Source organism: Sinohyriopsis cumingii, chromosome 19 (assembly GCF_028554795.1).
Source record: "Sinohyriopsis cumingii isolate HCF-2022 chromosome 19, ASM2855479v2, whole genome shotgun sequence".
Classification (NCBI taxonomy): domain Eukaryota; kingdom Metazoa; phylum Mollusca; class Bivalvia; order Unionida; family Unionidae; genus Sinohyriopsis; species Sinohyriopsis cumingii.
Window position 1 is genome coordinate 39,829,234 of NC_142979.1, and position 24,124 is coordinate 39,853,357.

Consider the following 24,124-nt stretch of genomic DNA (forward strand, 5'->3'; position numbering starts at 1 on the left):
GTCCAATATATATTGAAAGTTCTGACATTAAAATTTTAAAAATGTTTTTAAAAAAACATTAGATACTGTTATATATATATATATATATATATATATATATATATATATATATATATATATATATATATATATATATATATATATATATATCCATCCATTTTATCTATTTATGTATGTGCGTAAATATGTCGTGGTATAATGGAACATAGTATGGAATGTGAGGGTGTAGGTAGCTTTTATACCTGTCATTCTTTATGTATCGGTCATCGAAAACAGTCCCAATATGGTATTTCAGAGCGTGCGTAACTAATAAGGGTGTTGTCTTCGACGAGACGGAATGGAAGACGTATGTGATGCAACAACCAGGAGAGGTCTATAACCCAGATGAGCAGTGTGAGTTCATTAATGGACCCAAATCTGTCTTTTGTGGGGTATGTACATCTTTGTGTGCATTTGAATATGCATGTGCGTTGTCCTATTATATGTAAAACGTACGAAGTACGATAAGTGGTCAGTTGACTTGACTCATATTTCTCTCTTTCATTAATTTATATAAATCGAGACTCCTCTTAGAAGTGTTGTGATAATGTGAATTGTACCCATTTATGTATTTTATATCGACCTGGTGTTCCGTCTAGCTGACACACTGACACTGAATACTATGTAGTAATATTCATTAGGACTATTTCAGAAACTCCAAACTAGTATTTGTTTGTCTAATCTGAATGGTGATCTTCACTATGAAAACAGTTTAAGTGAGACCAGAAGACTGATGTCTCCGCACTTGATGGGCAAAGTGTTTTCTGTAACATTCTGAGTTATGCCACAACTCTTTAGATGTAGTTTTGTTTTATATATGTGGAAACCAAATTATATGTAGGAGTGGCATATTTTAAACATTACGCAGTCTCTACATTAAAACCAATGGAACATATGATAGCCGCTATATTTCGTGCAGTTCAGTTTTATACGAAACCGACCAAAATGTTGCTCTGAGTAACTATATATAGAAGTTTCTTACGTTGACATGTGCCATTATGTAACGTTTGTGATCTGAATTCAATAACCGCTTAAATAAAGGGTCGTAGTATGAACAGTCTAGTTGAACGGACGACATTCTATTATAGTTGCTAAGAAAATTATTATATTCTTTCTCTGATTTATCCAAACCTTCTGCTAATCACTGAAGAACGTTTCTTGCATTCTTTAGAAATCCTCAGGAAAGACTCAACAGAAAAAACAAAATAATATTGAGTTCTTTTTGCTGAGGATTACAAAGCAACGAGGTGTGGTTGACTAGTTTCGGAAATTTCATATTCATTAAATATTTCAATGCGTTGATTCAGATGCAATTACTCTTCTTGAAATCTCAACACAACCTACACTTATTTTATGATAATTTAAAATGATTTGATTCCACGCTGTGTTCAAGTTAGTTTCTAACATATATAATTTAGTCCAGGTGAATCTGAACGTTTACATAATCTGCTGAATATGGTCTAAATGAAGGTAATAAAGAAAATAAATAACAAACTAACTTAGTTTAGCTACCTATGATCATTCATCATCCACGTGTTAATAAATACGAAGGACAGAATGGTTTGGACAAATAAACTAAACCCTGTGATTAGACTAGATGATTTACTAAGTGGGTTATCTAAAATTGGTACCTACCAGTAGATGTTACCGAGGAACCTGTTGAGGGTGATAGGGAATGGTAACAAGTATGTACCTCTCTCTTGAACTTTGCAAGTGTGGTCTGATAATTCTTTGATAATTTGAAAGCACCGTCCTGTATTTGATTTGGTACAAATCATAATTTATGCAGTTTATTAAGCTCCATTAATCCATCATCAACGCAACCTATACTACTACTACTACTACTAATAATAATAATAATAATGATGATAATAGCACTACTACTATTACCACTACTACTATTACCACTACTACTATTACCACTACTACTATTACCACTACTACTATTACCACTACTACTATTACCACTACTACTATTACCACTACTACTAATATTACATTCAATAGCAGCAATTTAAACAGCACTTATTACTCCAGCAAAGGTGATAACGTAAAACGTTGTGTGACAATTTACATCTTCACATCACCTCTGCGAAGATAAGTAAAACGATTATGCTACCCCCGTCGTCTTTGTCGGTGCCCGCACGGATAAAAACTATATGTATATTTAGACTCTCACTAAATCTCAGACATCTTCCTTTCCTAGATTATAGGCAGCAGTTCAGGGTCGGCATCATATCGCACACCCATTTTGGAAGAGTCTGAAGGAGGCAATGATGCACATACATGGACATTAGTTAAACAGTTTTGCTCGAGTTTGTAGCCAGCTGTGTAAAAGTGTTATACCTCGAATCAGGAAAATTTATTGGGAGGGGATGCATGATGATTACTACTATTTCATTGCTAAAGTAGGTCACTGTGGGCCATATTTAGTGTTTCATTGACTTTGGTTAAATGTTGTGCTTTGCGTTTATTTCTCAACCTCTCATCATGGAAGAATCATTGCCAAAGCGATTATATCCTCCTATAGTGATATTACATATTCACTACGTAAGTATGTCAATGCGACTTGTATTACACATGTTAGATGGATTATAACAAGTTGTTACGTTGTTTAGTTCATAGTGGCTTAGTTGTTGTACTCCCTGCTACATACAGATTAATAAACGTGTATGGGTGATGCATCTTTCTTAGTACTGCACCGCCATCCAAAATGTCACTGTGAACCATATTTCAACGTCATTGCAAGGTTATCCAGTCGCTCGTGGGAAGAAAAACAATACAACCCCGCGACTGGGATTTCCTGGTAGTGGTACAAAACACCGAGACATATTATTTTTCTAACCCATTTTTTCCATTTAAAATATCCCTGCATTTTTTAAATATAGTTATCAGGTTTAAAACATACAATATTAATTCCTCCCACTTTCATTAAAGATCATCAAGTCTTGTACATGTTTATGAAAATATGAATAATTATCTGAGTAGGATCTAGCGCGTGGACACCGCGACTGTGACGACCATACTGAGACAAAAAGACTGAGATCAGAAAAGTTAGGTTTTCAAAACAGCTAGATTTCTCTATCGCTTGGGTAAATAAAATGCTTCTCCAACAGATATTAAGAATAATGTTTTATGAAAAAAATTCAAAAACAGCATTATTCTGTTTTTGTATCTACACATACCTTATATTACATCTAATTGTATTGTTCTATGAAACAATACAAAAGACAGCATTATTAAAGTACCTCTAAATGTAGTGTTTAGTAAACATAACAAAAGTATGACATTAATCCCTCTCTTTATGAACATATATTAATTGTAGTGTTTCAGGAAACAATACAAAAGAAAACATTAGTCTACACTTAACAGTACCTCTAATTTTAATGTTTTAAGTCTTTTTAACTTGCCATAGCAGGCAGAAAAGAAGATACAGTGAACACTTTAAATTCGCTGTGTTCAAATTTTCGTGGTTTTTCTAAGTGAGTCAGACCACGAATTTAAATTTGCCATGTAATATCAACCAAACTCGCATTCACGGCCATGCCTCATCGAGAAATGCAATAGAAAGGCTACACATATTTCTGTCTCTGCTTTAATATGTTGATGAAATTGCTAAATGCTCTTTAGGATAAGTATATAAATGATGAGGAACACTGAAACTGACTATTTAATTTTTTTCAAATGCATAATGTCATGACCATGAAAGCTCGTTTGAGAGTGTAATGATTGTACCTGACGTGTAGTAATAAATGCAGATTTGATCACTGTCTCTGTCCTTCATCATTGTCCAAAGAACGTATTATTCTCGCTTATAAATACAGTTTTCAACAAACACATCGCGTGGTCTGACTTGAGAGTAGACAACATAGACCTGTTCGAAATGCGGATCTCCTCTGTCCGTATATGAGTAGCTTATGTTTTGCATACCTTGTGACAATCTCCTCAGCACCAGCCATCACAATATATGCATCATTAACATCGGTATTCATCGGAACATTTCATATAAGTGAAGATGCATCGGAATGGAGGTATAATTTGTTTTTTTACGGAAACTGATGGCGGGATTAGTGGGCAGATGGTTAGGTGGGTGGGTTCAGAATATATCATGACAATACTTGCTATATAGTGCCAGTTTAAATTCAAACATTAGCCAGTAATACATAAAGCTAAAATATTGAAAAAAGGGCAAGTGGGGTTTTGGTTTTAAACGAAAATAATTATACGAATCTCTCATTCTCAAAACGACCAATAGCATATAAGAACGTAATCTTTTTGAGAATGCCAACCAAGAAAGAAAATGTATGAAGGATTTACAGTGTTAGACGTATGTAGATGGATTGCTCATTACTACAAGGTAGGAAATAAATATAGTAGGAAGGAGTGGCAACTTGTAACCGATACAATTCACTTTGCTTCCATGTTAAAGCAAACTATGGTTATGGTAACATGAAGGAGAACATGTACTTTTACGTCACTTATGATATATAGTATAACTCGGGTAAGCAAGAAGACCGGTGGATATTTCAACTGTCCCTACTAGTAATTGTTTGTTGTTCTGAGGATGAACGTTTCTTGACTCCAAAAAGAGATTGATTGCAAAAAGGAAACTTACTAGCAAACAAAGCTGCTTCGATTGGACAATCTCAAGATGTAAACGATCACATTGTTGTTTACCATGTTCTGATGACAAACTCCATTGACAACGTGAATGCATTACCTTCTCGATATTTCTCGGCATGGCTTTGCTGAAGTAAGATCAAGGTGAGATCATAAATGTTACTTAAAATGAACTATTTTAAAGGATCTGGTTTTCCAATTAATTAAATTCAAAACGTTCCACGTCGTCGGTGCACCTCTCGTGAAAGATGTGTTGGAGTGGTATCAGTAAGCATACAAATTTGTAGCGACTTTGCAAAATGTTTTGATCTAAGTGTTTCTAATTAAATAGATTAGACCATTATGAAATAATTCAGACATTAAAAAAGTATACACATGACGAAACCAAAAACATTACTGTTATAAAGACGGTTCACACGAGGTATTGACCAACTTGGTTGAAACAATTATATGATTCCGCTTGGACACAAAAGCACTTAAGTTAGATGAAGATAAAGAACAACGAAGAAATAGTATCCAAACAACCACAATACAGTATAGGAGGAACAGGAATTTGAAAACTACACATTATTTAAACATACCGGAAAGTATGGATAAAATCATATACGATATTGCAAGTCAAATACATTGTCCAGGTGGTTACTATTTGTGAGGTAATTAAATTGGCAAGTCATAAGAACTTGATTTGAGACACATATGTACATTTATTCTTAGAACCGTACAAACATAGATGCCCAACGATGACACACCAAGCTGCATTATGTATGTTCGGTTCAGAATGGTTAAATCATGACTCGATACAGTAGTTCTATGCTAATCAACAAATGCAATTAAGTATGACATTCAGCAATAACGTTATTCAGCAATGAAATAACGGTTAAGTCGTCTGGAGAAAAGATTCAAGGAGATGGCTGAAGATATAGTATCTCTTCTAGCGATCCAAATGATTGTTACATCAAGATGATTCTGTTTGTAATTACTCAGATCAGTTGCAAAGAGTAAAGAGTTGCATTTGGCTTATCTCCCTTTAGGAATGTGTTTATAATTGAAACGAACTGCCAATAAGTTTCATTTCATCTTTGGTACAAACTAGCAGGAACTTACATTTTAAGAGAAAATAAATTTATGAAATAAAGGATGAGCAACATTAAGCCTATCTACTTATTGGTGGTTTTCTACCTGAAAAGGTTTTACCATCATAATTTTTGTAGTGAAGCCACTTACCCTACCATCGAATATCTAGTACTATATTTATTTCTGTCATTCATCCTGAAAGATAATGACATTGCAATGCAACAATAATCGAGATAATGGATCATAACCTGTGCAACTCGTTTTACATACGTTGTCCAAATTAGGGCCGAATATAAGTACAAAAGAGTTTTCCCGGGTTCTTCCTCCACCATTAATACTGGCCGCCATGTATAGCCTATCGTGTGCTGAAAAATGGCGTTAAACCCCACAACAACAACAACAAGTACAAAAGACTTTGTGTACTTGCACTTGTTCGTGATGCACTGGATTGTATCTAAAATTTAGATATAAAAATAAGGAAATAATTAGCGCTATATTGCATTGGGATTTACAATTGTATGAATGTGAAACAGGTTATTACATCCAAGCGCAATTATCATAAAGTGCAGCTAACAACTTAACAGGAAATGATACAGATTATAAATGTAGACTTTGAAACTCGAAACTGTGTCGTCTGTGTAGAAATCATGCGATCATGTCGCAAAATTAAAATATGGGAGTTGGCATGTATGTTGAGTAAGTGACCTCATGTACCTCTGATCAATGCGTCTGTTTTTTTTTTGTTTTTTTTTTTTTGAAGCTTTTGCTCTTTTTTTATTTAAGGATCCGTCTGCCAATATTTGTCTCTTCATGAACTGTACGGATCCAGAAACGAAACAGTGTCAACCGAAATATGTCAGTGCAGCTAGAGGAACCAAATGTGGCCCACAACAGGTACACACTCTCTCTCTCTCTCTCGTGAATGCCTTTCGAGATTATGAGAAGTTCAATAATTAGATCATATTTTCTAGCAACATGAATCTGCTTCAAACAACACAATTTCCTACGGGTGTAATCAGTTGTTATTAGATTTGAAAAGAAATTTAGTAAAGTTGGGAGCAGCGTGTACATCTTTTTGAATATATCAAATTACTAGCTGTTACGTTGCTTCTGGTGAATATCGTCAGTTATGCTTTTTTCTTGCAAAGGTACATAATGCTTTCTTTTTGCAGTGGTGCATAGAAGGAAGGTGTGTTCCTAAATCTAAGAAATAGGTGAGTAAAACCGACGATGTCACAAAGACTAGTGTGCAATCTAACGATATTAAGGATGCAGGTTCAAATCCTACTTAGAACAGGAAAGTACACTGTCCATGTGTATCCGTTTACAAGTCACTTTTGCATTTACCCCCCCCCCCCCACACGTTATAGCCGTTCGTGTGGTGATGCTCTTTTAAACACCAAACAAACGACCATCCCTTAGGGATTACTTATTGCTGCAAGTTTAACAAGTTTAATTTGGTTCTTAATTAGTGACAATTAAAGCTTTGAAGTCTCCTCGATTTTAATTATGATTACAATTATCATGATGATTATAATAATACTAATGATAACGACGATTATTGGTGTTACTCTACGCACACATGGTTATTTAAAAATTATGAAATAAAAAAATGAAGTTGAAATTGAACTAAACCAGACATTGTATTTTGCAGACCAATATCGCAGTGTGCCATACTCAGCTATGTGTCAAAGGAAACAGTTTCTAGGACGTTGTAGCTGAATTAAAGAACGTGACAGCAGGCTTTGCATTTTCATTACTGAGAGCACATAATAAAACACATCCATAGTCAATGTATCCTAACTTATAGTTATACGCTTTACATGTCATTAATTTTGTGTATTGTAGGGATCACATTTTGTATCTTGGTATGTTCTATATTTGTACATATATGAAGCCTTAGTGAAATATACGATCCTCAGGTTAGGGTCGTTCAAACCAAGAGTGCAATGATCATAGGGTGTTAATTTGTTTGTTTAACTAGTCATTTATTCTGTCTAATCGATATTGAATATTGCCTTAATTTTAATCCGTTTCTGAGACACAATAACTGATAAACTGGAGTCATCTAGTGTGTCCGAGCAAACCTTGCCATTTTTAACCATCGTGCCCAAAGTTGGTTGCTTATCTTAGCTTTTAAAGGCCAAGATTAAACCTAATGGCAATTTTTTCCCAACAGGCCCTTTTCGTGCCAGAATTTATTGTCCAGGAGATACTCAGATCTTCTTTCGTGACACATAATTTCTAAATTGTTATTAAATGATACTAAATATTTTGTTGTTTAAAGATAAATCACGCACATCGTTCACTGTGCTGCACACGTAAGAATCTTGCTCTGAACTGAAGAAAAAAAAATTAATTCAGAATGTATGATTTATTATGATGATTTCTCATAGTTTCTATACTATACCGTATGCTCACATTGGTTAAGTGGATAGATTGAATTAAAAGGTTAATTAAAGGTAGCGAGTTCTCATCGCTAGCATTTTGTTGCTGTTATTGTCTTTTTAGTTATTCTCTTTTTGTTTTATTTGTCTTAAAACTTCTTAAAACTGTAATTATAAACGATAATAATCCAGTCATCTTAAAACGTCATCTCGTTTTTTGATATAATAATGTTGCCAATATGCATATACAATTGTAACGAGTGCTGTGTACGTTAATGTCTGGAAATGTAATATGTGGTCGACTTTGTCAAACACTTGCAGGTGGTTCGATGTTGATGTAGACAGCTATCAATATTTGATGCACATAATGTAATTAATTTCGACTCTGTTATCATCCTTCTCAGATTAAAAATATTAAGACATTGGATACGTTTTTGTAGAATAGACAGGAATGAGTGGTAATATCAACAGCTAGACCATTTCAAAATTTTAACAATGCTTCAAGTTTGTTTACATTGACATTCGCGCAAGGACAATATGAAAAATTAAGAAAATAATCCACTGATAAATTAAATTTCTATGTCTGATATACACTTTATTGTAATTACCAGCTATGTTTGTGACAGTGGTGCACCACTTCAACAATTGTTAATTTTAAAAGTTTTGAAATCTCATATCCCTACAACCTTTTCCGGACCAATAATTTAAAAGCCAATAATCCCGAGGTCTTAAACGACAGAGACATTTCAGAAGAACCCCATATATATTTGCAAGAGAATAAAAATAAACTCCAGATCCCCTACCTATATTGTAATGTCTTCATTAACTATTTGATAGAGAGTAAATTTAAAATTGCAAATACGTAAGCGATAAAATACATGCTGGGTGTATGATTTATATAATTAACATAGCACGGATACAGTTGTCAAGTAGTATGGTCGCGTACATATTTGCTTGAATCAGGTAAAATGACAATGTTTTTAACTGTGAACAAAACCAGAAAACTTGCGCATTTGGTATGGAGTATTATCACCCTAAATGCACCACGTAATTATGAGTACAAAAAAGTCAGATTACATTTTTGATTGATAAAGAGTTTGGCTTGGTATATTCCAAATGCAAGCAGAGACGATTGCTAAAATTGACAATGCATAGATAATTGCCACAAATGACAGTGCAGAGATAATTGCTGCAACTGACAGTACAAACAGATAATTGCTACCACTGACAATCAAACAGAGATGATTGCGAAAACTGAGAATTGTAGTTATATACCTTTAAACACGTTACAATGTTCAACAGAGACCTGCAGTGCGAAAAGCGAAAAACGTCTTTAAACCAGTTAAGCTAATAGCAACGGAGACAGTATTTATATAAACTACGTTTAACCGGTCAAATCAACACAACCTGAGACAGGTATTGTTATAAACTAAATTAAACCGGTTAAATTAACAGAAACGGAGTCGTGAAGTGAGATAAACCGCGTTAAACATGTTACATTAACAAAATTATAGACATGTATTGAGATAGACTACATTAAACAGGAGTAGTGAAGTGGGATACCCTGGAGACAATGGGAATTACCATTACAGGACCCCTTGGGACAATCGGGAGACAATGGAAATTTAACATGGGGAAAAATCATGGGACAATCTGGAGAGAATGGAAATTTAACATGGGGAAAAATCATGGGATAATCTGGAGACAAGTGAAATTTTACATGGGGAAAATTCATGGGAAAATCTGGGGACAATGTAAATTTAACATGGGAATAGATTGTAGGTCTGTTGAGCGACAAAATGGAACAGGGTCGGGACCCTATTTTAATAAGGTCCCGACCTGAGGGGTCTATGGAAAGGGAACAGGGGAGAGGGATAGAACACACACACATACACACATATATTAAATAAAAAATGGGGTAGGCAATTGAAAGTCGATCTCTTTTCGAGAAATGTGGGTAGCCCTGAAAAGGGCCTTTGGTTTTCTTCTTCTTCTTCTAATTTCTTCTATTTCTCCACCAGCTTCTTATTTTCTGTCCTACACTTTTTCTCTTCTTTTCTTTCTTTTCTTCCTCCTTTTTCTACTTTTTCTCTTCTTTCTGCTTCTCCTCCTCTTCTTTCTTCCTCTTCTCATTTTCTTTTTCTTTTTCAATTTTTTCGTTCCATTCTCTCATCCTTATCCTTTCCTCTCATCCTCCTTTTCCTCCTTTATTTCTTTCATAAGAGCACTAATCATGTCCTTTACTTTTCTTAAATTGTTGATCTCCATCTTCACTCGATGGGGACTATAATAATAGTGATCCTCCTTTAGCCTCGCTAACATTTGCTCCATCATACCCAAATTGTCCAGGACGTCTTGCAATGTTTTCATTTTATCAAGTTGGTTTGAAGCCATCTTCTTTTTTATTCTCTGTATAATGGTTTGAACGACGAACACTGTGGGTTCTTATAGTGAAAGCGCGGGCGTGATGGAAAACATCCCCCTAAAACAAAATTTATACTACCTAGATCATAACCAAACAACGCGCGGACGTGAAGGAAAACATCCCCTATTTTTCTCATTTCATATGCTCTACTATCCACACACGCAAAGCATTAAAATGAAACCCTAATCTTCTCTTCACACAAACCAACTTAAGGTCTTAGAAAACCCAATAATCTACTATCCACACAAACGTACGTGAGCGCTTACAAACACACACACACACACACACACACATACACACACTCACACAAATAAAAAGAGTCAGTGTTTATATTCACACTACTCTACATACACACATTGGCAAATCGATTACTATTTCTTTTCTAGAGTATTGGTTAGCCCTGAAAAGGGCTGTTTGTTTTCGAACTCCAGTGACACCTGGTTGATGATGGCACCTTCCAGGCCTGGCACCACACACACATCTTCTTCCCCAGTCTCTTTTCACTCTTTTTTGGGGGAGAGCAGAGGCGGGATAAGTGGCTTCAGAACCCCAATCTTCTGTCTCTGGGATTCTGAAATTTCCTTTCTCCTTTTCTTCCTCTTCTTTGTTTCTTCTCTCCTCCTCTTTCATCCTTCCCTCTCCTACGATGGCCTCTGCAGCCAGCTCATTCACTATACTCCTGGCATATTCCAGGTGTACATGAAGTTCAAGCAGTTTAGCTAGTCTGGTGTTCATTCTGGTGGTGTTGATCAATCAACAAGGGTAGCTAAACTGCCGAACGATTTTTAATTTATACTGAAAGCGCGGACGTAATGGAAAACATCCCCCTAAAACAAAATTGATCTTACCTAGATCATAACCAAACAAACGCGCGGACCTAAAAGAAACACTCACTTTTTATACTACCCATCACTATTCTAAAAAAATTTATTAAACCAATAATATACTATCCACACACGCAAAGCAATCCAATCAAACCCCAAATCTACTCTCCCCACACGTCAAACAGCAAAAAAAAAAAAAAACATGATCTTAATCTACTATCCACACCAACGTACGTGAGCACTTACAAACACACAATCATATACACAAACACATACGCTCGCACTATAAAAAAGAGTCAGTGTTTATATTCACACTACTCTACCTACACACATTGGCAAATGGATTACTATTTCTTTTCTGTAGGTATGGGTAGCCCTGAAAAGGGCTGTTTTTTTGTTTGCTATGGCAATCTTTTAGTTTCTAAGAATGCGATGTCCTCTGACGATAGACTTTCTGGCGATAGGTCTGCTTCTTCGGAAAGAGAAGAAGAACTCTTTGGTGTCGATACAACAATCGACAAAGCCTCTGTCAGGTTCAGGTTGCTGCTGCTGCTGTTGTTGTTGTTGTTGTTGTTGCTGTTGCTGCTGTCTCTGAAGTCTGTACTTCTCTGTCCATTCTTCTTTCTCCCTGTTCACTTCTTCTCTGAAGAGCTCTTCTATCAGGTCTTCAGTGACTTTTAACATTCTCACATTCTCTATCTCTTCTGGCTTCGGTATCAGACTGTGTCTGACCCTATGCAAATTCACGTAGGCTTCGTTTAGCTTAGCTAGCTTGGAGCACATCTTCGTAGGAGGATGAGTCGACAATGGATGGTTAGACTGGAGGCTACCCCCGGCTTTAAAGTCAAAGCGCGGACGTGAAGGAAAACATCCCTCCACGGTTTTCGAGCCGGAACGTTCAATGAGTGTCATGAGAGGGATAGTAAGAAGTCAAAGAGCATGAATCAAGATTTCTATAGTCAAACAAACCACAAAGGCATTTTCTCTTCAAAACACAACATTTTTTATTCAAAATCACTTAACACTAACAAACAACTCTAACATTTTTAACAATAATCCAACAATATAACATCAAATTTTTTTTTTCAAATTACAAACATTTTTTTTTCCAACTCACATTATTTTGGACAAGGCTGACAACGTTGTGAATGAAATTGTGATTTCCACTGTTGGAAGTCATTAGGCCATTGATGGACACTACGTTTCCTAGCTTGAGACAAAAGATAAGCATAATGGTCACAAAACCATCTATCTACTTTCACATCGTTTCTAGAAGAAGAACGAGGATCAAAATGAGTCACTAAATGTTCTAAGGAATAGCCCAGGCTGCGATGATGCAGAAAATACACACAATATTGTCCACACACCAAGGAATCTGTGCCTTGTAATTTCACATTATTGAATCGGGTGGTCTGAGCATTTCTTCTCATAAAGTCGATGATATCGTCTTCCAAAGGAGGCAATCCGTACGAATCGAAATATTCCACACATCCTTCTTGAGGAAAGTAGACGGCTACCCAGTGGGTTCCTGGGAGATGACTGTCGTCCGTGTTGATCACATAAGCTAGATAGTCTTGAGGTTTACGATGAGGGAGTTCATCTTTAGCACAGACGACAGGATTCCAAGAAGCTGTATACGAACTGTGGTTCAAAAGGTAATAAAGTTTCCAGGTATCCATTGTTTTGTGTGTTTTTTTTCTTCTTCACAGGTAATAATAAGTCATCAATTCGATCCTGACTTTTTGCTTGAAAATGTCTGACAAATAACCGTTTCTTCGCTTCGTCTCCCCACTCTGATTCAAGAGAGCTTCGATACGATGGATCTCTTGAGTGGTTAATGGTGGACAAGAATGTTCACGCAAGTCTTTATACCACTGATGCAACTCGCCTTCGTCCGAGATGAGACTCCAAGCTTCGTCCAGATACTCGTTCAATTTTTCTTCTTGACTTAGCATTAGGCATTTATCGTGTTGAATTTGACTGGGATGATCGTTTTGACATCCATAGCAATCTTTCTTGATCAATTCCGTCATTTTTTCGACCAACTGTTTGGCAAAACAGGAGACTAAATGGGCTTCTTGTTCTGGCCATCTTGACTTCATCATGATAACTTCTTCCTCTTTGTCTTGAGATTCTTCTTCCCCTGTCTCCTCACATTCCATCTTCAAAGTTTCTCCACTAGGTAAAGAGGGATAACAGTCTTCCATGGCTTCTAATAGTCTAGAATGACTTCTCTCAAACTGTTGATTTATATGGTATTGTCAAATTCTGCATACAGGATGACGTTCACTGTGTGATCTGGAGGTGGATTTGCAAACTGAAGTTCCACACGAATCTGACCCGATTTTATAGGGTGAAAATGTCCCTCGTCGCTGCCTTGGTCTGGAGTGAAATCAAAACCCCACAAAGCATAGCCTCCTGCATAATCCTCGTACGAAATACCGTGACTGGTGTTGGTTCCTAACTGTCCCGTGGCTTCGTACAGGGACAAGTACGATCTCAAATAATTCTTCGCGACACCAAAGTTGGGCTCAAAGGGTCGGGTACACAAGGTCTTGCCGTCGCAACTGACTTCGATCTTGGACACATTGTAATGTTGAAACTCAAAAGGATTTTGATCGTAGGTTCCGTTGAAGGCTGAATTTCTGACGATGCCAACAATCAAACGCTTGGGTAACTGTCCTTGGAACAGATGATCTTCGATCATAGATCGCTGTCCAGCGGGAACGGTGAACGTTTTCACTTCTACGCGTCGTATCGGATACTTGGCGGTCGTTCTGCTCAACGTCTGACTGACGTCGTTTCCCACTTTAGGTAACACTTCCACACGACGCACGTAAAGTCAGGCTTCTTGAATGATAGTTTTGTAATCATTGGCATGGGCCATCAAATGGAAAGCGGCACTGCTACGATTCAGTCTCAGACGGATATCCACCCCGTTCAGCAAATACTTTTCTTGTAACCACATGTCCAAATGCAAACGATCCATCAGTTCTAAACTTCGCCTTGCAGAATTTTCTTACGACGGTCGTTAAACCCCACATTGTGAGGATTGTCATCTTCTGTCAGGACTGTGTCGCTAAACGTACCTACACCTGCCGTGTCAGGTTTCCATACCACGCAAGCAACCAGATGAGTATTCTTGGCTTCTTTTCCGTACGTCAAGAGATTTTCCAGGTAGGCACGATACGGGTAAGTATCCATGCTGCTGCTGACCAGTTTGTTATTCAAGTACAAGTCCACTTCGCTGAACAAGGAATGCATGAAATTGTTGACAGGAGCTACTCTAGCATCGCCTCCTGGATTGGTGTTGTCCGTTTTGATCACTTTCACTTTCAAATACAGGTAACTGCTATTCAGATCGATGTAATCTTCGGGTTGTCCTTTGATTTCAAACTCGATGGGAGTGGAATCCGTCAAAGAGGAGACGGGATGAAATTCCACCCACTGGGATTCTTGCATGGTCATCATGGTGGGGGGCATGGCAAACAGATCTAGTTCCGACTTGGAACAGGCGCAAGACTCTCGGTGCATCATTTTTTTTTTCTCTTTCTCAATAACCGAAAACGTCTAAGTCTCGAACGGTTCTTCTTTTCTTTGCCTTTCTAGCTTTAGACATGTGAAGTCTGGTGAAAGGGTGTTTTCTTCGTCGTCTCTTTCTGCCTCGTCCTTGCTGAATGCTTGACTCGGTAGCGTGCAGGGCATTTATAGGTGTGTCTCGTCGGCCCAAAAGGTCTTTGCCCGTTTGCAGCAAGACATTTTTGCCTGCCCTCATGAAGGCTTCTTTAGGATTTTGTTTGTCGATGATGACATTTTGGAGAAATTCTTTGCCTTGTGTCAGTGCCGCATCTTTCAAGGCGTGCAATCCGCGTGTCACCATCGCTTTCAACACCGGGGCCACCGAACGAAAGGCCGATTTTAACATATCTCCTAAACCGTGTCCTCGCTGTCGAGCAACCCCTCGGTACACTGGATACATGACTTACGAATCGTGAGAGAACCGTTTTCGAAAATGGAGTTTCACCGTGTTGGTGAATGGAATATTTTGTCCCAGATCTCCTTTTATAGCAATGTTGACTGTGTCCAAATAAGACTTACTGACAGGCAAAGCGTGAGGATGTACAAATTCGCGGTGAACGTGGTAAGAGTTTCCACCTTCCTCGTCAGTGACCTTGGCAGAATCCACTTTGAAAGGAATGACACGCAGTAACGGCACAGAGGTGTGTCCCACCACGTTATATTCCACCACATCGGAGTACACAAACATCAAATTCAGTCCTCGGTTCAGTTCTACCGGGGCACGAAATAACTTGCTAAAAGACTCGCTGTCGTAAATGACTGGCAATTCGTTTTTCTTCATCATGGCCATTCTCATGTCCATGTCTCCGCTCAACATGTCAAACAATTCACGACAAAATAAAATGGACACGATTTTACTCCCGTAAAATTTCATCAAGAAGCGACGAGCTGCTTTGTGGTATTCCATGGTGACACTTTTTTTTGACACTTTCCAAAGCTTTCAGAAACACGACATTAAATCTGGAGGCTATGGTGCTCACCAAATCCTGACCACTAAAATAATAGCCTGGGGGAACGAACAAGTGATAGGTGGTGTACTTTTGATTTTTTGTGCCAGGGGTTTTCTTGTCATATTTGCCATGGGTATCCAAGTACTGTTGCAATTGTCCGTCATGTACTTAAACATCAACAAAAATTTGATTGGGAAGGACATTGAGGACTTGGGTCGGGTGAATGATTTCTACTAAAGCCACTTCCCAATGGGCTTCGTGATCTAATGGGATGGTCTGAGGTAATGTGGCCGTGTAACAGCACAACGTGTTCTTGGGAAACACCTCCATGGAACTGTCACTGGGTAAGGTTAAGTAAACTTGGTTTTGGTGACTCATAATTCCAGAGTTCTGTGGCAGTCCGAGGGGTTACTGGACGTCAGAGGCGTGTCTCCGCTCAAAATGGGGTTAATGTTGTTGTTGGAGTGGTGACTGGCACTGGCACTGGACACAAGGTTGACGTGGTTCCCGTTCGAGGAGAATTTCAGGGAGGGATTGGGAAGCAGGTAACCGATGCAACTGCTCAATAAAATGGTCCACAATTGTTTGTCTCCTTGTTGCAAACTCAAATTGGCAATGGCTGCGCCGATGACACGAAGATTTGGCAGAAAAAGACGATTTGCGTTTTGGGCACACGTTCTCCACACCACACCCACAAGGGTTGTTTTTGTAAATCTTGCAGAGAAGAACTAGGTGAAAGAGTGGTCGACGTAGCTGCGTCTGTGTGAAAGGGCATGATAGTCACTTCTTTTTATAGTCGATGACTTGCGAAGCGTCGATCCAAGAATCAAAACTGGGTGGATATCCTTTCCAACGTACTTTGACTTCTTTGACACGTCGCTTGCCCACTTTACGGGTTCTGCGTTCGAAAATGCTTTCGATGTCGTACACGTCGTCTTCTTTTTTGGTGACACGTTGTAACTCGGGTAAGTAAAACGTTCCTTTGAGCACTTCTCCGTTCATGTCTTCCAATTTATAGACGGCAGGATGACGGCCATGCACTCGTGCAGTTACACGAAACAATTCGGTCGTCCAGTTAGGTAAGTAACCTTTGTTGAAAGTGCGTTTGGTTTTCCCAATGAGTACCCAATCTCCTACGGTCAACACGCCACTTTTCTTGGGGACAGTCCTCGTCGGGGACGTACCAAACAGGCGGTCAAACACCAACACTTCGTTCTCGGGAGTCACTTCTTGCGGGGCACGTCCGATGCTTCGATGGTAAGATTGGTTGTACGCTTGCAAGATGTCGATGTACTTCAGAGTGTGGTGATGCGTAAAATATTTCCACATACGTTCTTTCAAAGTGCGTTGAAAACGTTCCACGATGCTTGCTTTGGTTTCGGGATTCTCGGTGGTAAAAAAATGAATGTCACGTTTCTTTGATTCTTTTTGGAAAGCTTGGTTCAGAAATTCGGTGCCTTTGTCCGGTTGCCATCGAAGAGGGTGACGACCACTTTGTTTCAACACTCGTTGCAGGGCTTGCACTAACTCACTGCTCGATTTGGAAGTCAAGGGTACGACCCAGGCAAATTTGGAAAAGACGTCAATGACACAAAACAAATATTTGTAGCCGCGATTGTAGCTGGTCAAATGAGAGACATCGGCTAAATCGGCTTGCCATTGATGATCGATGCCTTCCACTCGGGTGCGACTTCTGGAAAACTTGCGTCGAATGGGTTTGTGTAAAGTGTAGGTAGCTTGTTCTTGTAACCATCGTTGCACTTGAGGTAAACGGAGACTTTTCAGTCGAGTTTTGGCAGTCCGATACAATTTTTGAACTCCTGCGTAACCTGCAGGATGCGAGGGATCGTAGTAAATGCTCGCTAACACTTTTTCCATTTTGTGTTTGTGTGTTAATAAGGCACCACTCTTGGAAGATGCTACTCTTTTTCTCTTGGGGTACTTTCTCGGATTGCAATGCTTTGCGTGTGCGACCAGCAATCGGTGTCGCAGAGGAGGATGTCGGAACAGGGGATATCGGTTCTTGTTTCACTTCTGTCTTCACTTCTGTCATCACTTTCTTTTTCTCTTGTGATGAAGAAGGGGTGGTCATCATCTTTTTAATCCATCCAATTCTGAAGGTAGGTGGTGTTGTTAATTTGCGTACTTTTTCTGATGGAGTTTGAAACCCTTCTTCTTCTTCTTCTTTTTCTGTCTTGGTCACTGGTAGTGGTGGTGGTAGTACTGGTGATGGTGCTGGACTTTTCATCAAGGTCTTAAAATCTTTCAGAGTGGGTAGAGCTGTTTCGTCTAAAGCTTTCTGGTGAAAGAGTTGTAGTCGTTGCAAGAGTTGACCGTACTTTTGCGATTTTTCTGTTTCGGACAAATCTTGGCGATCCATCAAGGACTACAATTCGTGTTGTAACTGGGACATTTCGCTCAAATGGGGATAAGGAGGTAAATGCGGGGTGAGTTGTTCTTGCCAACGATGGTATTCCATCCATCGTTTGTAAGGCACTAAAGCTAGTTTTCGTCCTTCCATGGGGTTGTCATGGGTCGATTCTGAGATCTTGGGACTTCAGAGGGCCTTTTTATCTTGCTCCCACCAGTCCTCCCAACATGGTTCCCAAGACTCCTTTCAGCAAGGGGCCTAACAAGAGGGGTAAAATGCCTCCACGTTGGACCAACATCTTCTTCTTTTGAAAAAGGAGGATTTTCTTTTGAACAATTTGGCGAAGAACGTGACGATGTTTGCCTAAGCATTGTTTCTGGTGTTTGGACAAAGGGATCGTACCTTTCAAGACGTTCAAACAACATTCGCACACGGTATCGATGACCTCTTTGGAAGCTGATTGAATGAGTTTTTTCGTAGGGGTGGAGAAGCTTTGGACAGGACAGATAACATGTCCCCATGTTTGACTAAACGTGGTGGCAGTCCTTTCTTTTCTTTCCTTGGGGTTGTTTAGAAGAGGGATGCTTTTTGGAAGGTGACATCTTTGAATCTTCAGGAGCACCAAAACACTGATACCCCGACTTGGTCACACACCTTTTTTATACTGGAACGCGTCGTCACTGATTGTCTTTACGTCGTATCAACTTGAGGACAGGCATGACACGTCGTGCAGGGGTACGCAACGGACTAAATCGAGCCAGTTCTTGCTTGGACAAATCCAGTAAACTTTGTAACTGCCGCTAAATTGGAGGGTCCTCCCACAGGGGATGTTCTTGGGGTCATCAAGGGAGAACTTCTTGGTGTGATCAACGTCTCCAAGGACTCTTCAGTTCTTGGTGTCATCAACGGAGAAGTGGATGAACTTGAGGCTGCCGGAGACGCGGTCACCGCCGTGGCAGGTCGTGGTTTGCGAGTGTAAGGTTGCGTCCTGGCCGAAGTGCCTCTCTTGCGAGTTGTTTTCTTCTGTGGACTTTTCTTTTTCTGGGGACTTTTTCTCTGTTTCTTTTTCTGGGGGCTTCTTTTCTTTTTCTGGGGTGGTGTCTGGTAAGAGGAGGGTCCCGCCACTGGAGAAGTTCTCCTTGGGGACCTGGTCTTTTTCTTCTTGGAGCTTCGTTTGACTTTTTTCTTGGGGAGAAGTTTGGGGGCATTAGGATCCCATCTTAAGAGAGAGCGAATGATGACCCCTCCTAGAGTACCGCTCCCTCCAAGTTTCAAAATGATTTGTTTTTTGGTTTGAGTGTCGATGCGGGGATCGGCCAGTTGGGTCAAAGCGGTTTTGTTTCGATCAAAAAAGCGTTTGGCTTGATGAGGAATCTGAATGATCCCTTGGAGTAATTGACGTGCCGTCACCGTGAACCATTGTAAGACTTCTTTGAGACTAGCTTCTAAGACACGAGCTCGTGTTTGTGGATTGTTTTCTCGACTGATGCCATACAAGGCACGAATCAATTTGACGGGAAGATGCGACTGAAGGGAAGTCATGTTCAAAATGTGTGTGAGACAGACGAAAAGGGTCTGAGGTTTTTATAGATTTTTTTGTGGAATGAAGTTAAGTCGAGGACGGAGACGTGTACAGGACAGGCCCTCCGTCTTGGCACCAGTGGTGAAACAAGTGGGTACGAAATCGCAAATCATCGGGGGTCGTAGGTTTCAAATAGACAAGTAAATAGGCGTGTGGAGTTTGAGTGGCATCGTTGTACGCGTGAGTCAGCCAAGGTGTCCCTAACTGTTTGGCTAAGACTTGCACTTGCGATTTATCTCGAGGGCTTTTAAACAAGACCACGTAATGCGCATTGAGACTGATGGTGCGATGGGCTTTACTTTGTTGAAACAAATTTTGAGTGATGTAAACGACACTGGCATTACGATGATGCCCTTTGCGCGTGAACCACAGTTTAATTTCTTCTTCGTCTTCTCCTAACATGTCGTCAAAAATGACCAAATGGTTTTGACGGCAGTCAGAGACGATGCCGTCGTTTTCTTTAGGAATGCCTTCCACAAACACGATGGAATCGCCTTGACTTTCTCGCAAGAGGCTGTACGCCGATTGCCACTCTTTGTAAAACCACACGATGCGTTGAGGTGGACGATCGATCAAATGATGTTTATGTTCGATCAAGCGTTTGACGAATTCGGTTTTGCCTGAACCGCTAGGTCCAGCAATGAGCATGTTAAAGGGATGGCGCAGATACAAAGCCTCCCAACTGGCACGATCTAAGTGCTCGTCGATGACTGTGACAGTGGAGGAAGAGGGAGCAGAGACAGCAGAGGTAGCCATAGTGTGAGGAATGTCACTTGTGACACGAAAACAAACAAGACGAGAGTTTATATACTTTTTTCAGGACACGTTTATTGAATGTTTTAAACACGAATACGAAAGACAAAAATACATAAAAGCCAAAGGCTTAAGTACAACGATAAAATGCACATGATAACCATCAACGTGGAATAAACACAAGTGTCTGTACAACATGTTTTGGGGAATGTTCTGACCAGTTCTATAGGGGGTAAGGTCACACAAGTGTCCTCCCGAAAGGGTCTTTCAGGGATTTCCACGACAGTCCTGTCCTGGGTGGCAGGTTCTTCTGGTACTGTCACTAACACAGGTTGAAAAGTGGCAAGGCTCACAATCGCATTCCACTTCAGAAGCCCCAATCTTGTTCACTTGGTCTTGGTAGTCACAATGAACTATCTATCTTGCCTAGGGTTCCTTTTTATATACAGACCAATACCGACGTGTCCATACGGTAAGGTGAAATGATTGGGAAGTCGCACTCGCTTCTGGTACACGATTTGATAGACTTTTTCCAAGGGTCGACTGACGATGTGGTGAGTGGGTAAACGTACAATCTTGTTGGGTTGATAGGTGGTCACTTTAAAGTGTTCATCTTCTCCAGATTGCAAGGCTTCTTTCAATACCCCCAAGTTGACCACACGACTGGTACGATAATTCAGAGTCAATCCTTTCACTTTACACTTCGTGTGCACTTCTTGTGGGTCCCGGTATACGTAGCCGTAATTTTTTGGACCGCCACTGACGAAACTTAGAATCTTGTCGTCGGGATGCTCGTCTGTCCAGGCTCCTAAACGGTCTCCTTCGATGTCAGGGTGATGTTGACTAGGGTGATGGATGTAAATGCAACTGTCCGTGTCAAAGTACAGGACGCGTTCCCCTAACAGTTCTAAAGCTTCGTACAATTTTAAGCGAGCATGAACTGTCACGTAAGCCGGAATGATGACATTTCCAAAAGGGTCGTCTTGTACAAAGTCCAGATCTTCTTCGTAATTGACCAAGATCAAATCCTCGCGAACGACGTCCACGTGTTTCATGAATTTGGTTTTGTCGTGAATCATCTGAAAGTAGCGGGAAGGTTCTGTCAAATACTCCGTCTTGGGTAAACTCGGACTTTGTGCCATTTTACCCCACAAGCAATTTAACATCACTTTGGCAAACGATCGCCTGCCTTCGTTTTTCTCGATGTGATCTAAAGTAATGTCTTCTTGTGCCCAGTATTTCTCTTTGAATGTCTTTTGGTCTTCGGGAGTGTGACACCAGGAAGGATAGCCACTGGCTTCTTGTTTCAGTTTCAAAAAGGCATCCACGTAGTCTGCGAAAATGCCTTTCTGCGTGGGGTCACCCTTGTGGTATTGTTGTGTCTTGGGAAAGTGACAAATTTCGTACACTTCTAACAGTTGATATCCCATGTCCAGAGCTTTGAACAATTCTACGCTGACCCACGTCCCCGTCGAGGCGCGTTCTTCCTGGGTGTGCTGGCAAGGTTGATCTTGGTTGCACGTTTCGGCACAAGTACGGCACAAGGGAAACATCAGTTTGCCTTGACAATGGTGAGGTAACACGGGATGGTACAAGTCCGTAGGAGGCAAAACTTTGCACTTGATCAAGCCTTCGTATTGTCGAATGTTTTTCAGGTCGATGTGTTCCGTGAACAATTGTGGGTGCCCTGCAGGAAAGCGACAATATTTGCACACGTAGGGATACAGCGAACACGCGTCCAAGTATTTGATTTCTTCTCCTTTCTCTTCGTCGGCTTGGTACAGCAAACAGGTGGCATTGGTCCTTCATCCGTACAAACTATCCCTCGGGTTCAGCGGGTCCATGAACTGGTAACTTTCAAAGAGGCTTTTAAATTCGGGATCGGTTTTCAAACGGTGATCGTACTCGTGTTCCCACATTTCCACCACTTGGTATCCTTCCTGTTCTAACTTTAGGCGTCGCTGACAAGTGTCCTGGTACAAGTCTTCCATGGTTCGTTGTAAAAACTGATTTTTAGTGCCACGGTCAGGGTAACAGACGGGACATCTGTGAAATAAGCAACCGTTAAACTCGTACACGATCTTGGGGTTTCTAAGTCCCAGCCATCGACCGAATGCGTTCCGATGGTCTTTTCGCCCCCTCCGTTGGGGGCATGCTGAATCCATTTGTCTTCCTTGTCGCACAAGTAATGTAACCAGCGTAGGGCTTTGACCGAGTATTGACGTTTGACATAGTTGGTCGTTTGAGGACTGATGACAGCCACAGTGTTTTCAGGCATGAATCGTTGCCGGTACACTAAGGAACACGCTTTGGCAATAGTGCAAGCTTATTTCAAAGGATCCACCCCTCCGTGTTCCATGAACAGTTCTCGAAATTTTCCACAGCAACGTCGTAAAATGTCCACGTCGGAACGACAATACTTTAACATTTCTTCCTCAAAGTCGAAAGGGTCTGAGGCATGAGCCTGGTACCAAGCGTAGAAAGCTTCTCGTTGTTCGGTACGCATGTTGTCAGGGTCGTAATAGTGAGCCTCAGGCAAATGGGGTAGAACGGCGTGTTGATTGGCTTCCGTATTGAAAAAGTGTGGAAAGTACCCTTTAGCCATTTCTGTCATTCCAAACGTTTTAGGCATTCGACTCAAAGGCATGGCCAAGTAACTCATCGAATCTTTAAACTGCACTTGTCCCACATGCATGAAAAAGATTTTGGCTCCGTTCAAAGTGACTTTAGGACGTTCTGTGCCTTGTTCCGTATAGTATCTCAAAAGAAACTGTCCATCGTATCCGGAGAAATTGTGAGCCATCACTGTGGCATGACGATGACAATCTCCGTAACGTTCGACGTCCTCTTGGCTCCACGTCTTGTCGATGGGGTCTAAGACCCATTGTGCAAAAATCGGCTAACGTGTTCGGTCCTCGAAAGATTTTTTCACGCCCTCCGGGAATCTTGCTGCAGTGAGGGCAATGACTGAAGATAGGTTCTTGAATGCACTTCTCGCACGCTCGATGAGCCACGCAGAAATTAGGAACGTGAATACCGGTCTTTTGCATGCATTCGAAATCAAAAAAGATGAAATTGCCTTTCTTCTTGTGACCGTCTTCTTTCTCTGGTGGGGGTTGGTATTTTTGCACGTAGCATTGGTGTGGTGACAAATGTGACATTTTTTCTTTCCTGAACATACGTGTGCCTTGGCATTATTGGTACGTATGCCTTGTCCACACGTAGGGCACAATCTCAGCAGTTCACAAGCGCATTTCTGCTGTGAACCTTGCGTCTTGAGCTGTTGCTGGTAACAGGCAGGGCTGACAAACGTACGCAGACAAGCTGGACAATGCACTGGTCCTTCGCTCAGACAGGGTGGAGAGGACAAACATCCTGAGCATTTCGATCCGCAATGCTTGTGTTGCTCTCGATTGTTATAACCATAGTCACATTTCTCACAATAATAACCGTATCCCAGGAATGCAGTGATACTGGTAATGGTATCGAAATGGTCATCGTGATAATAGACATGAATGTA

At 40.3% G+C, this 24,124-nt stretch overlaps 1 protein-coding gene across 1 annotated transcript in view; it reads left to right on the forward strand.

Annotated features, from left to right (window-relative positions):
• LOC149775537 (metalloprotease mig-17-like) overlaps positions 1-8,229 on the forward strand; it is a 32,453-nt gene extending 24,224 nt beyond the window's left edge. The window contains exons 9-12 of the mRNA XM_089943494.1: positions 296-431; positions 6,517-6,627; positions 6,906-6,947; positions 7,388-8,229. Of these exons, the coding sequence (XP_089799620.1) occupies positions 296-431; positions 6,517-6,627; positions 6,906-6,947 (289 nt within the window). The 3' untranslated portion in view covers positions 7,388-8,229. The remainder of the gene's footprint in view (positions 1-295; positions 432-6,516; positions 6,628-6,905; positions 6,948-7,387) is intronic.
• Positions 8,230-24,124: the final 15,895 nt, after the last annotated feature.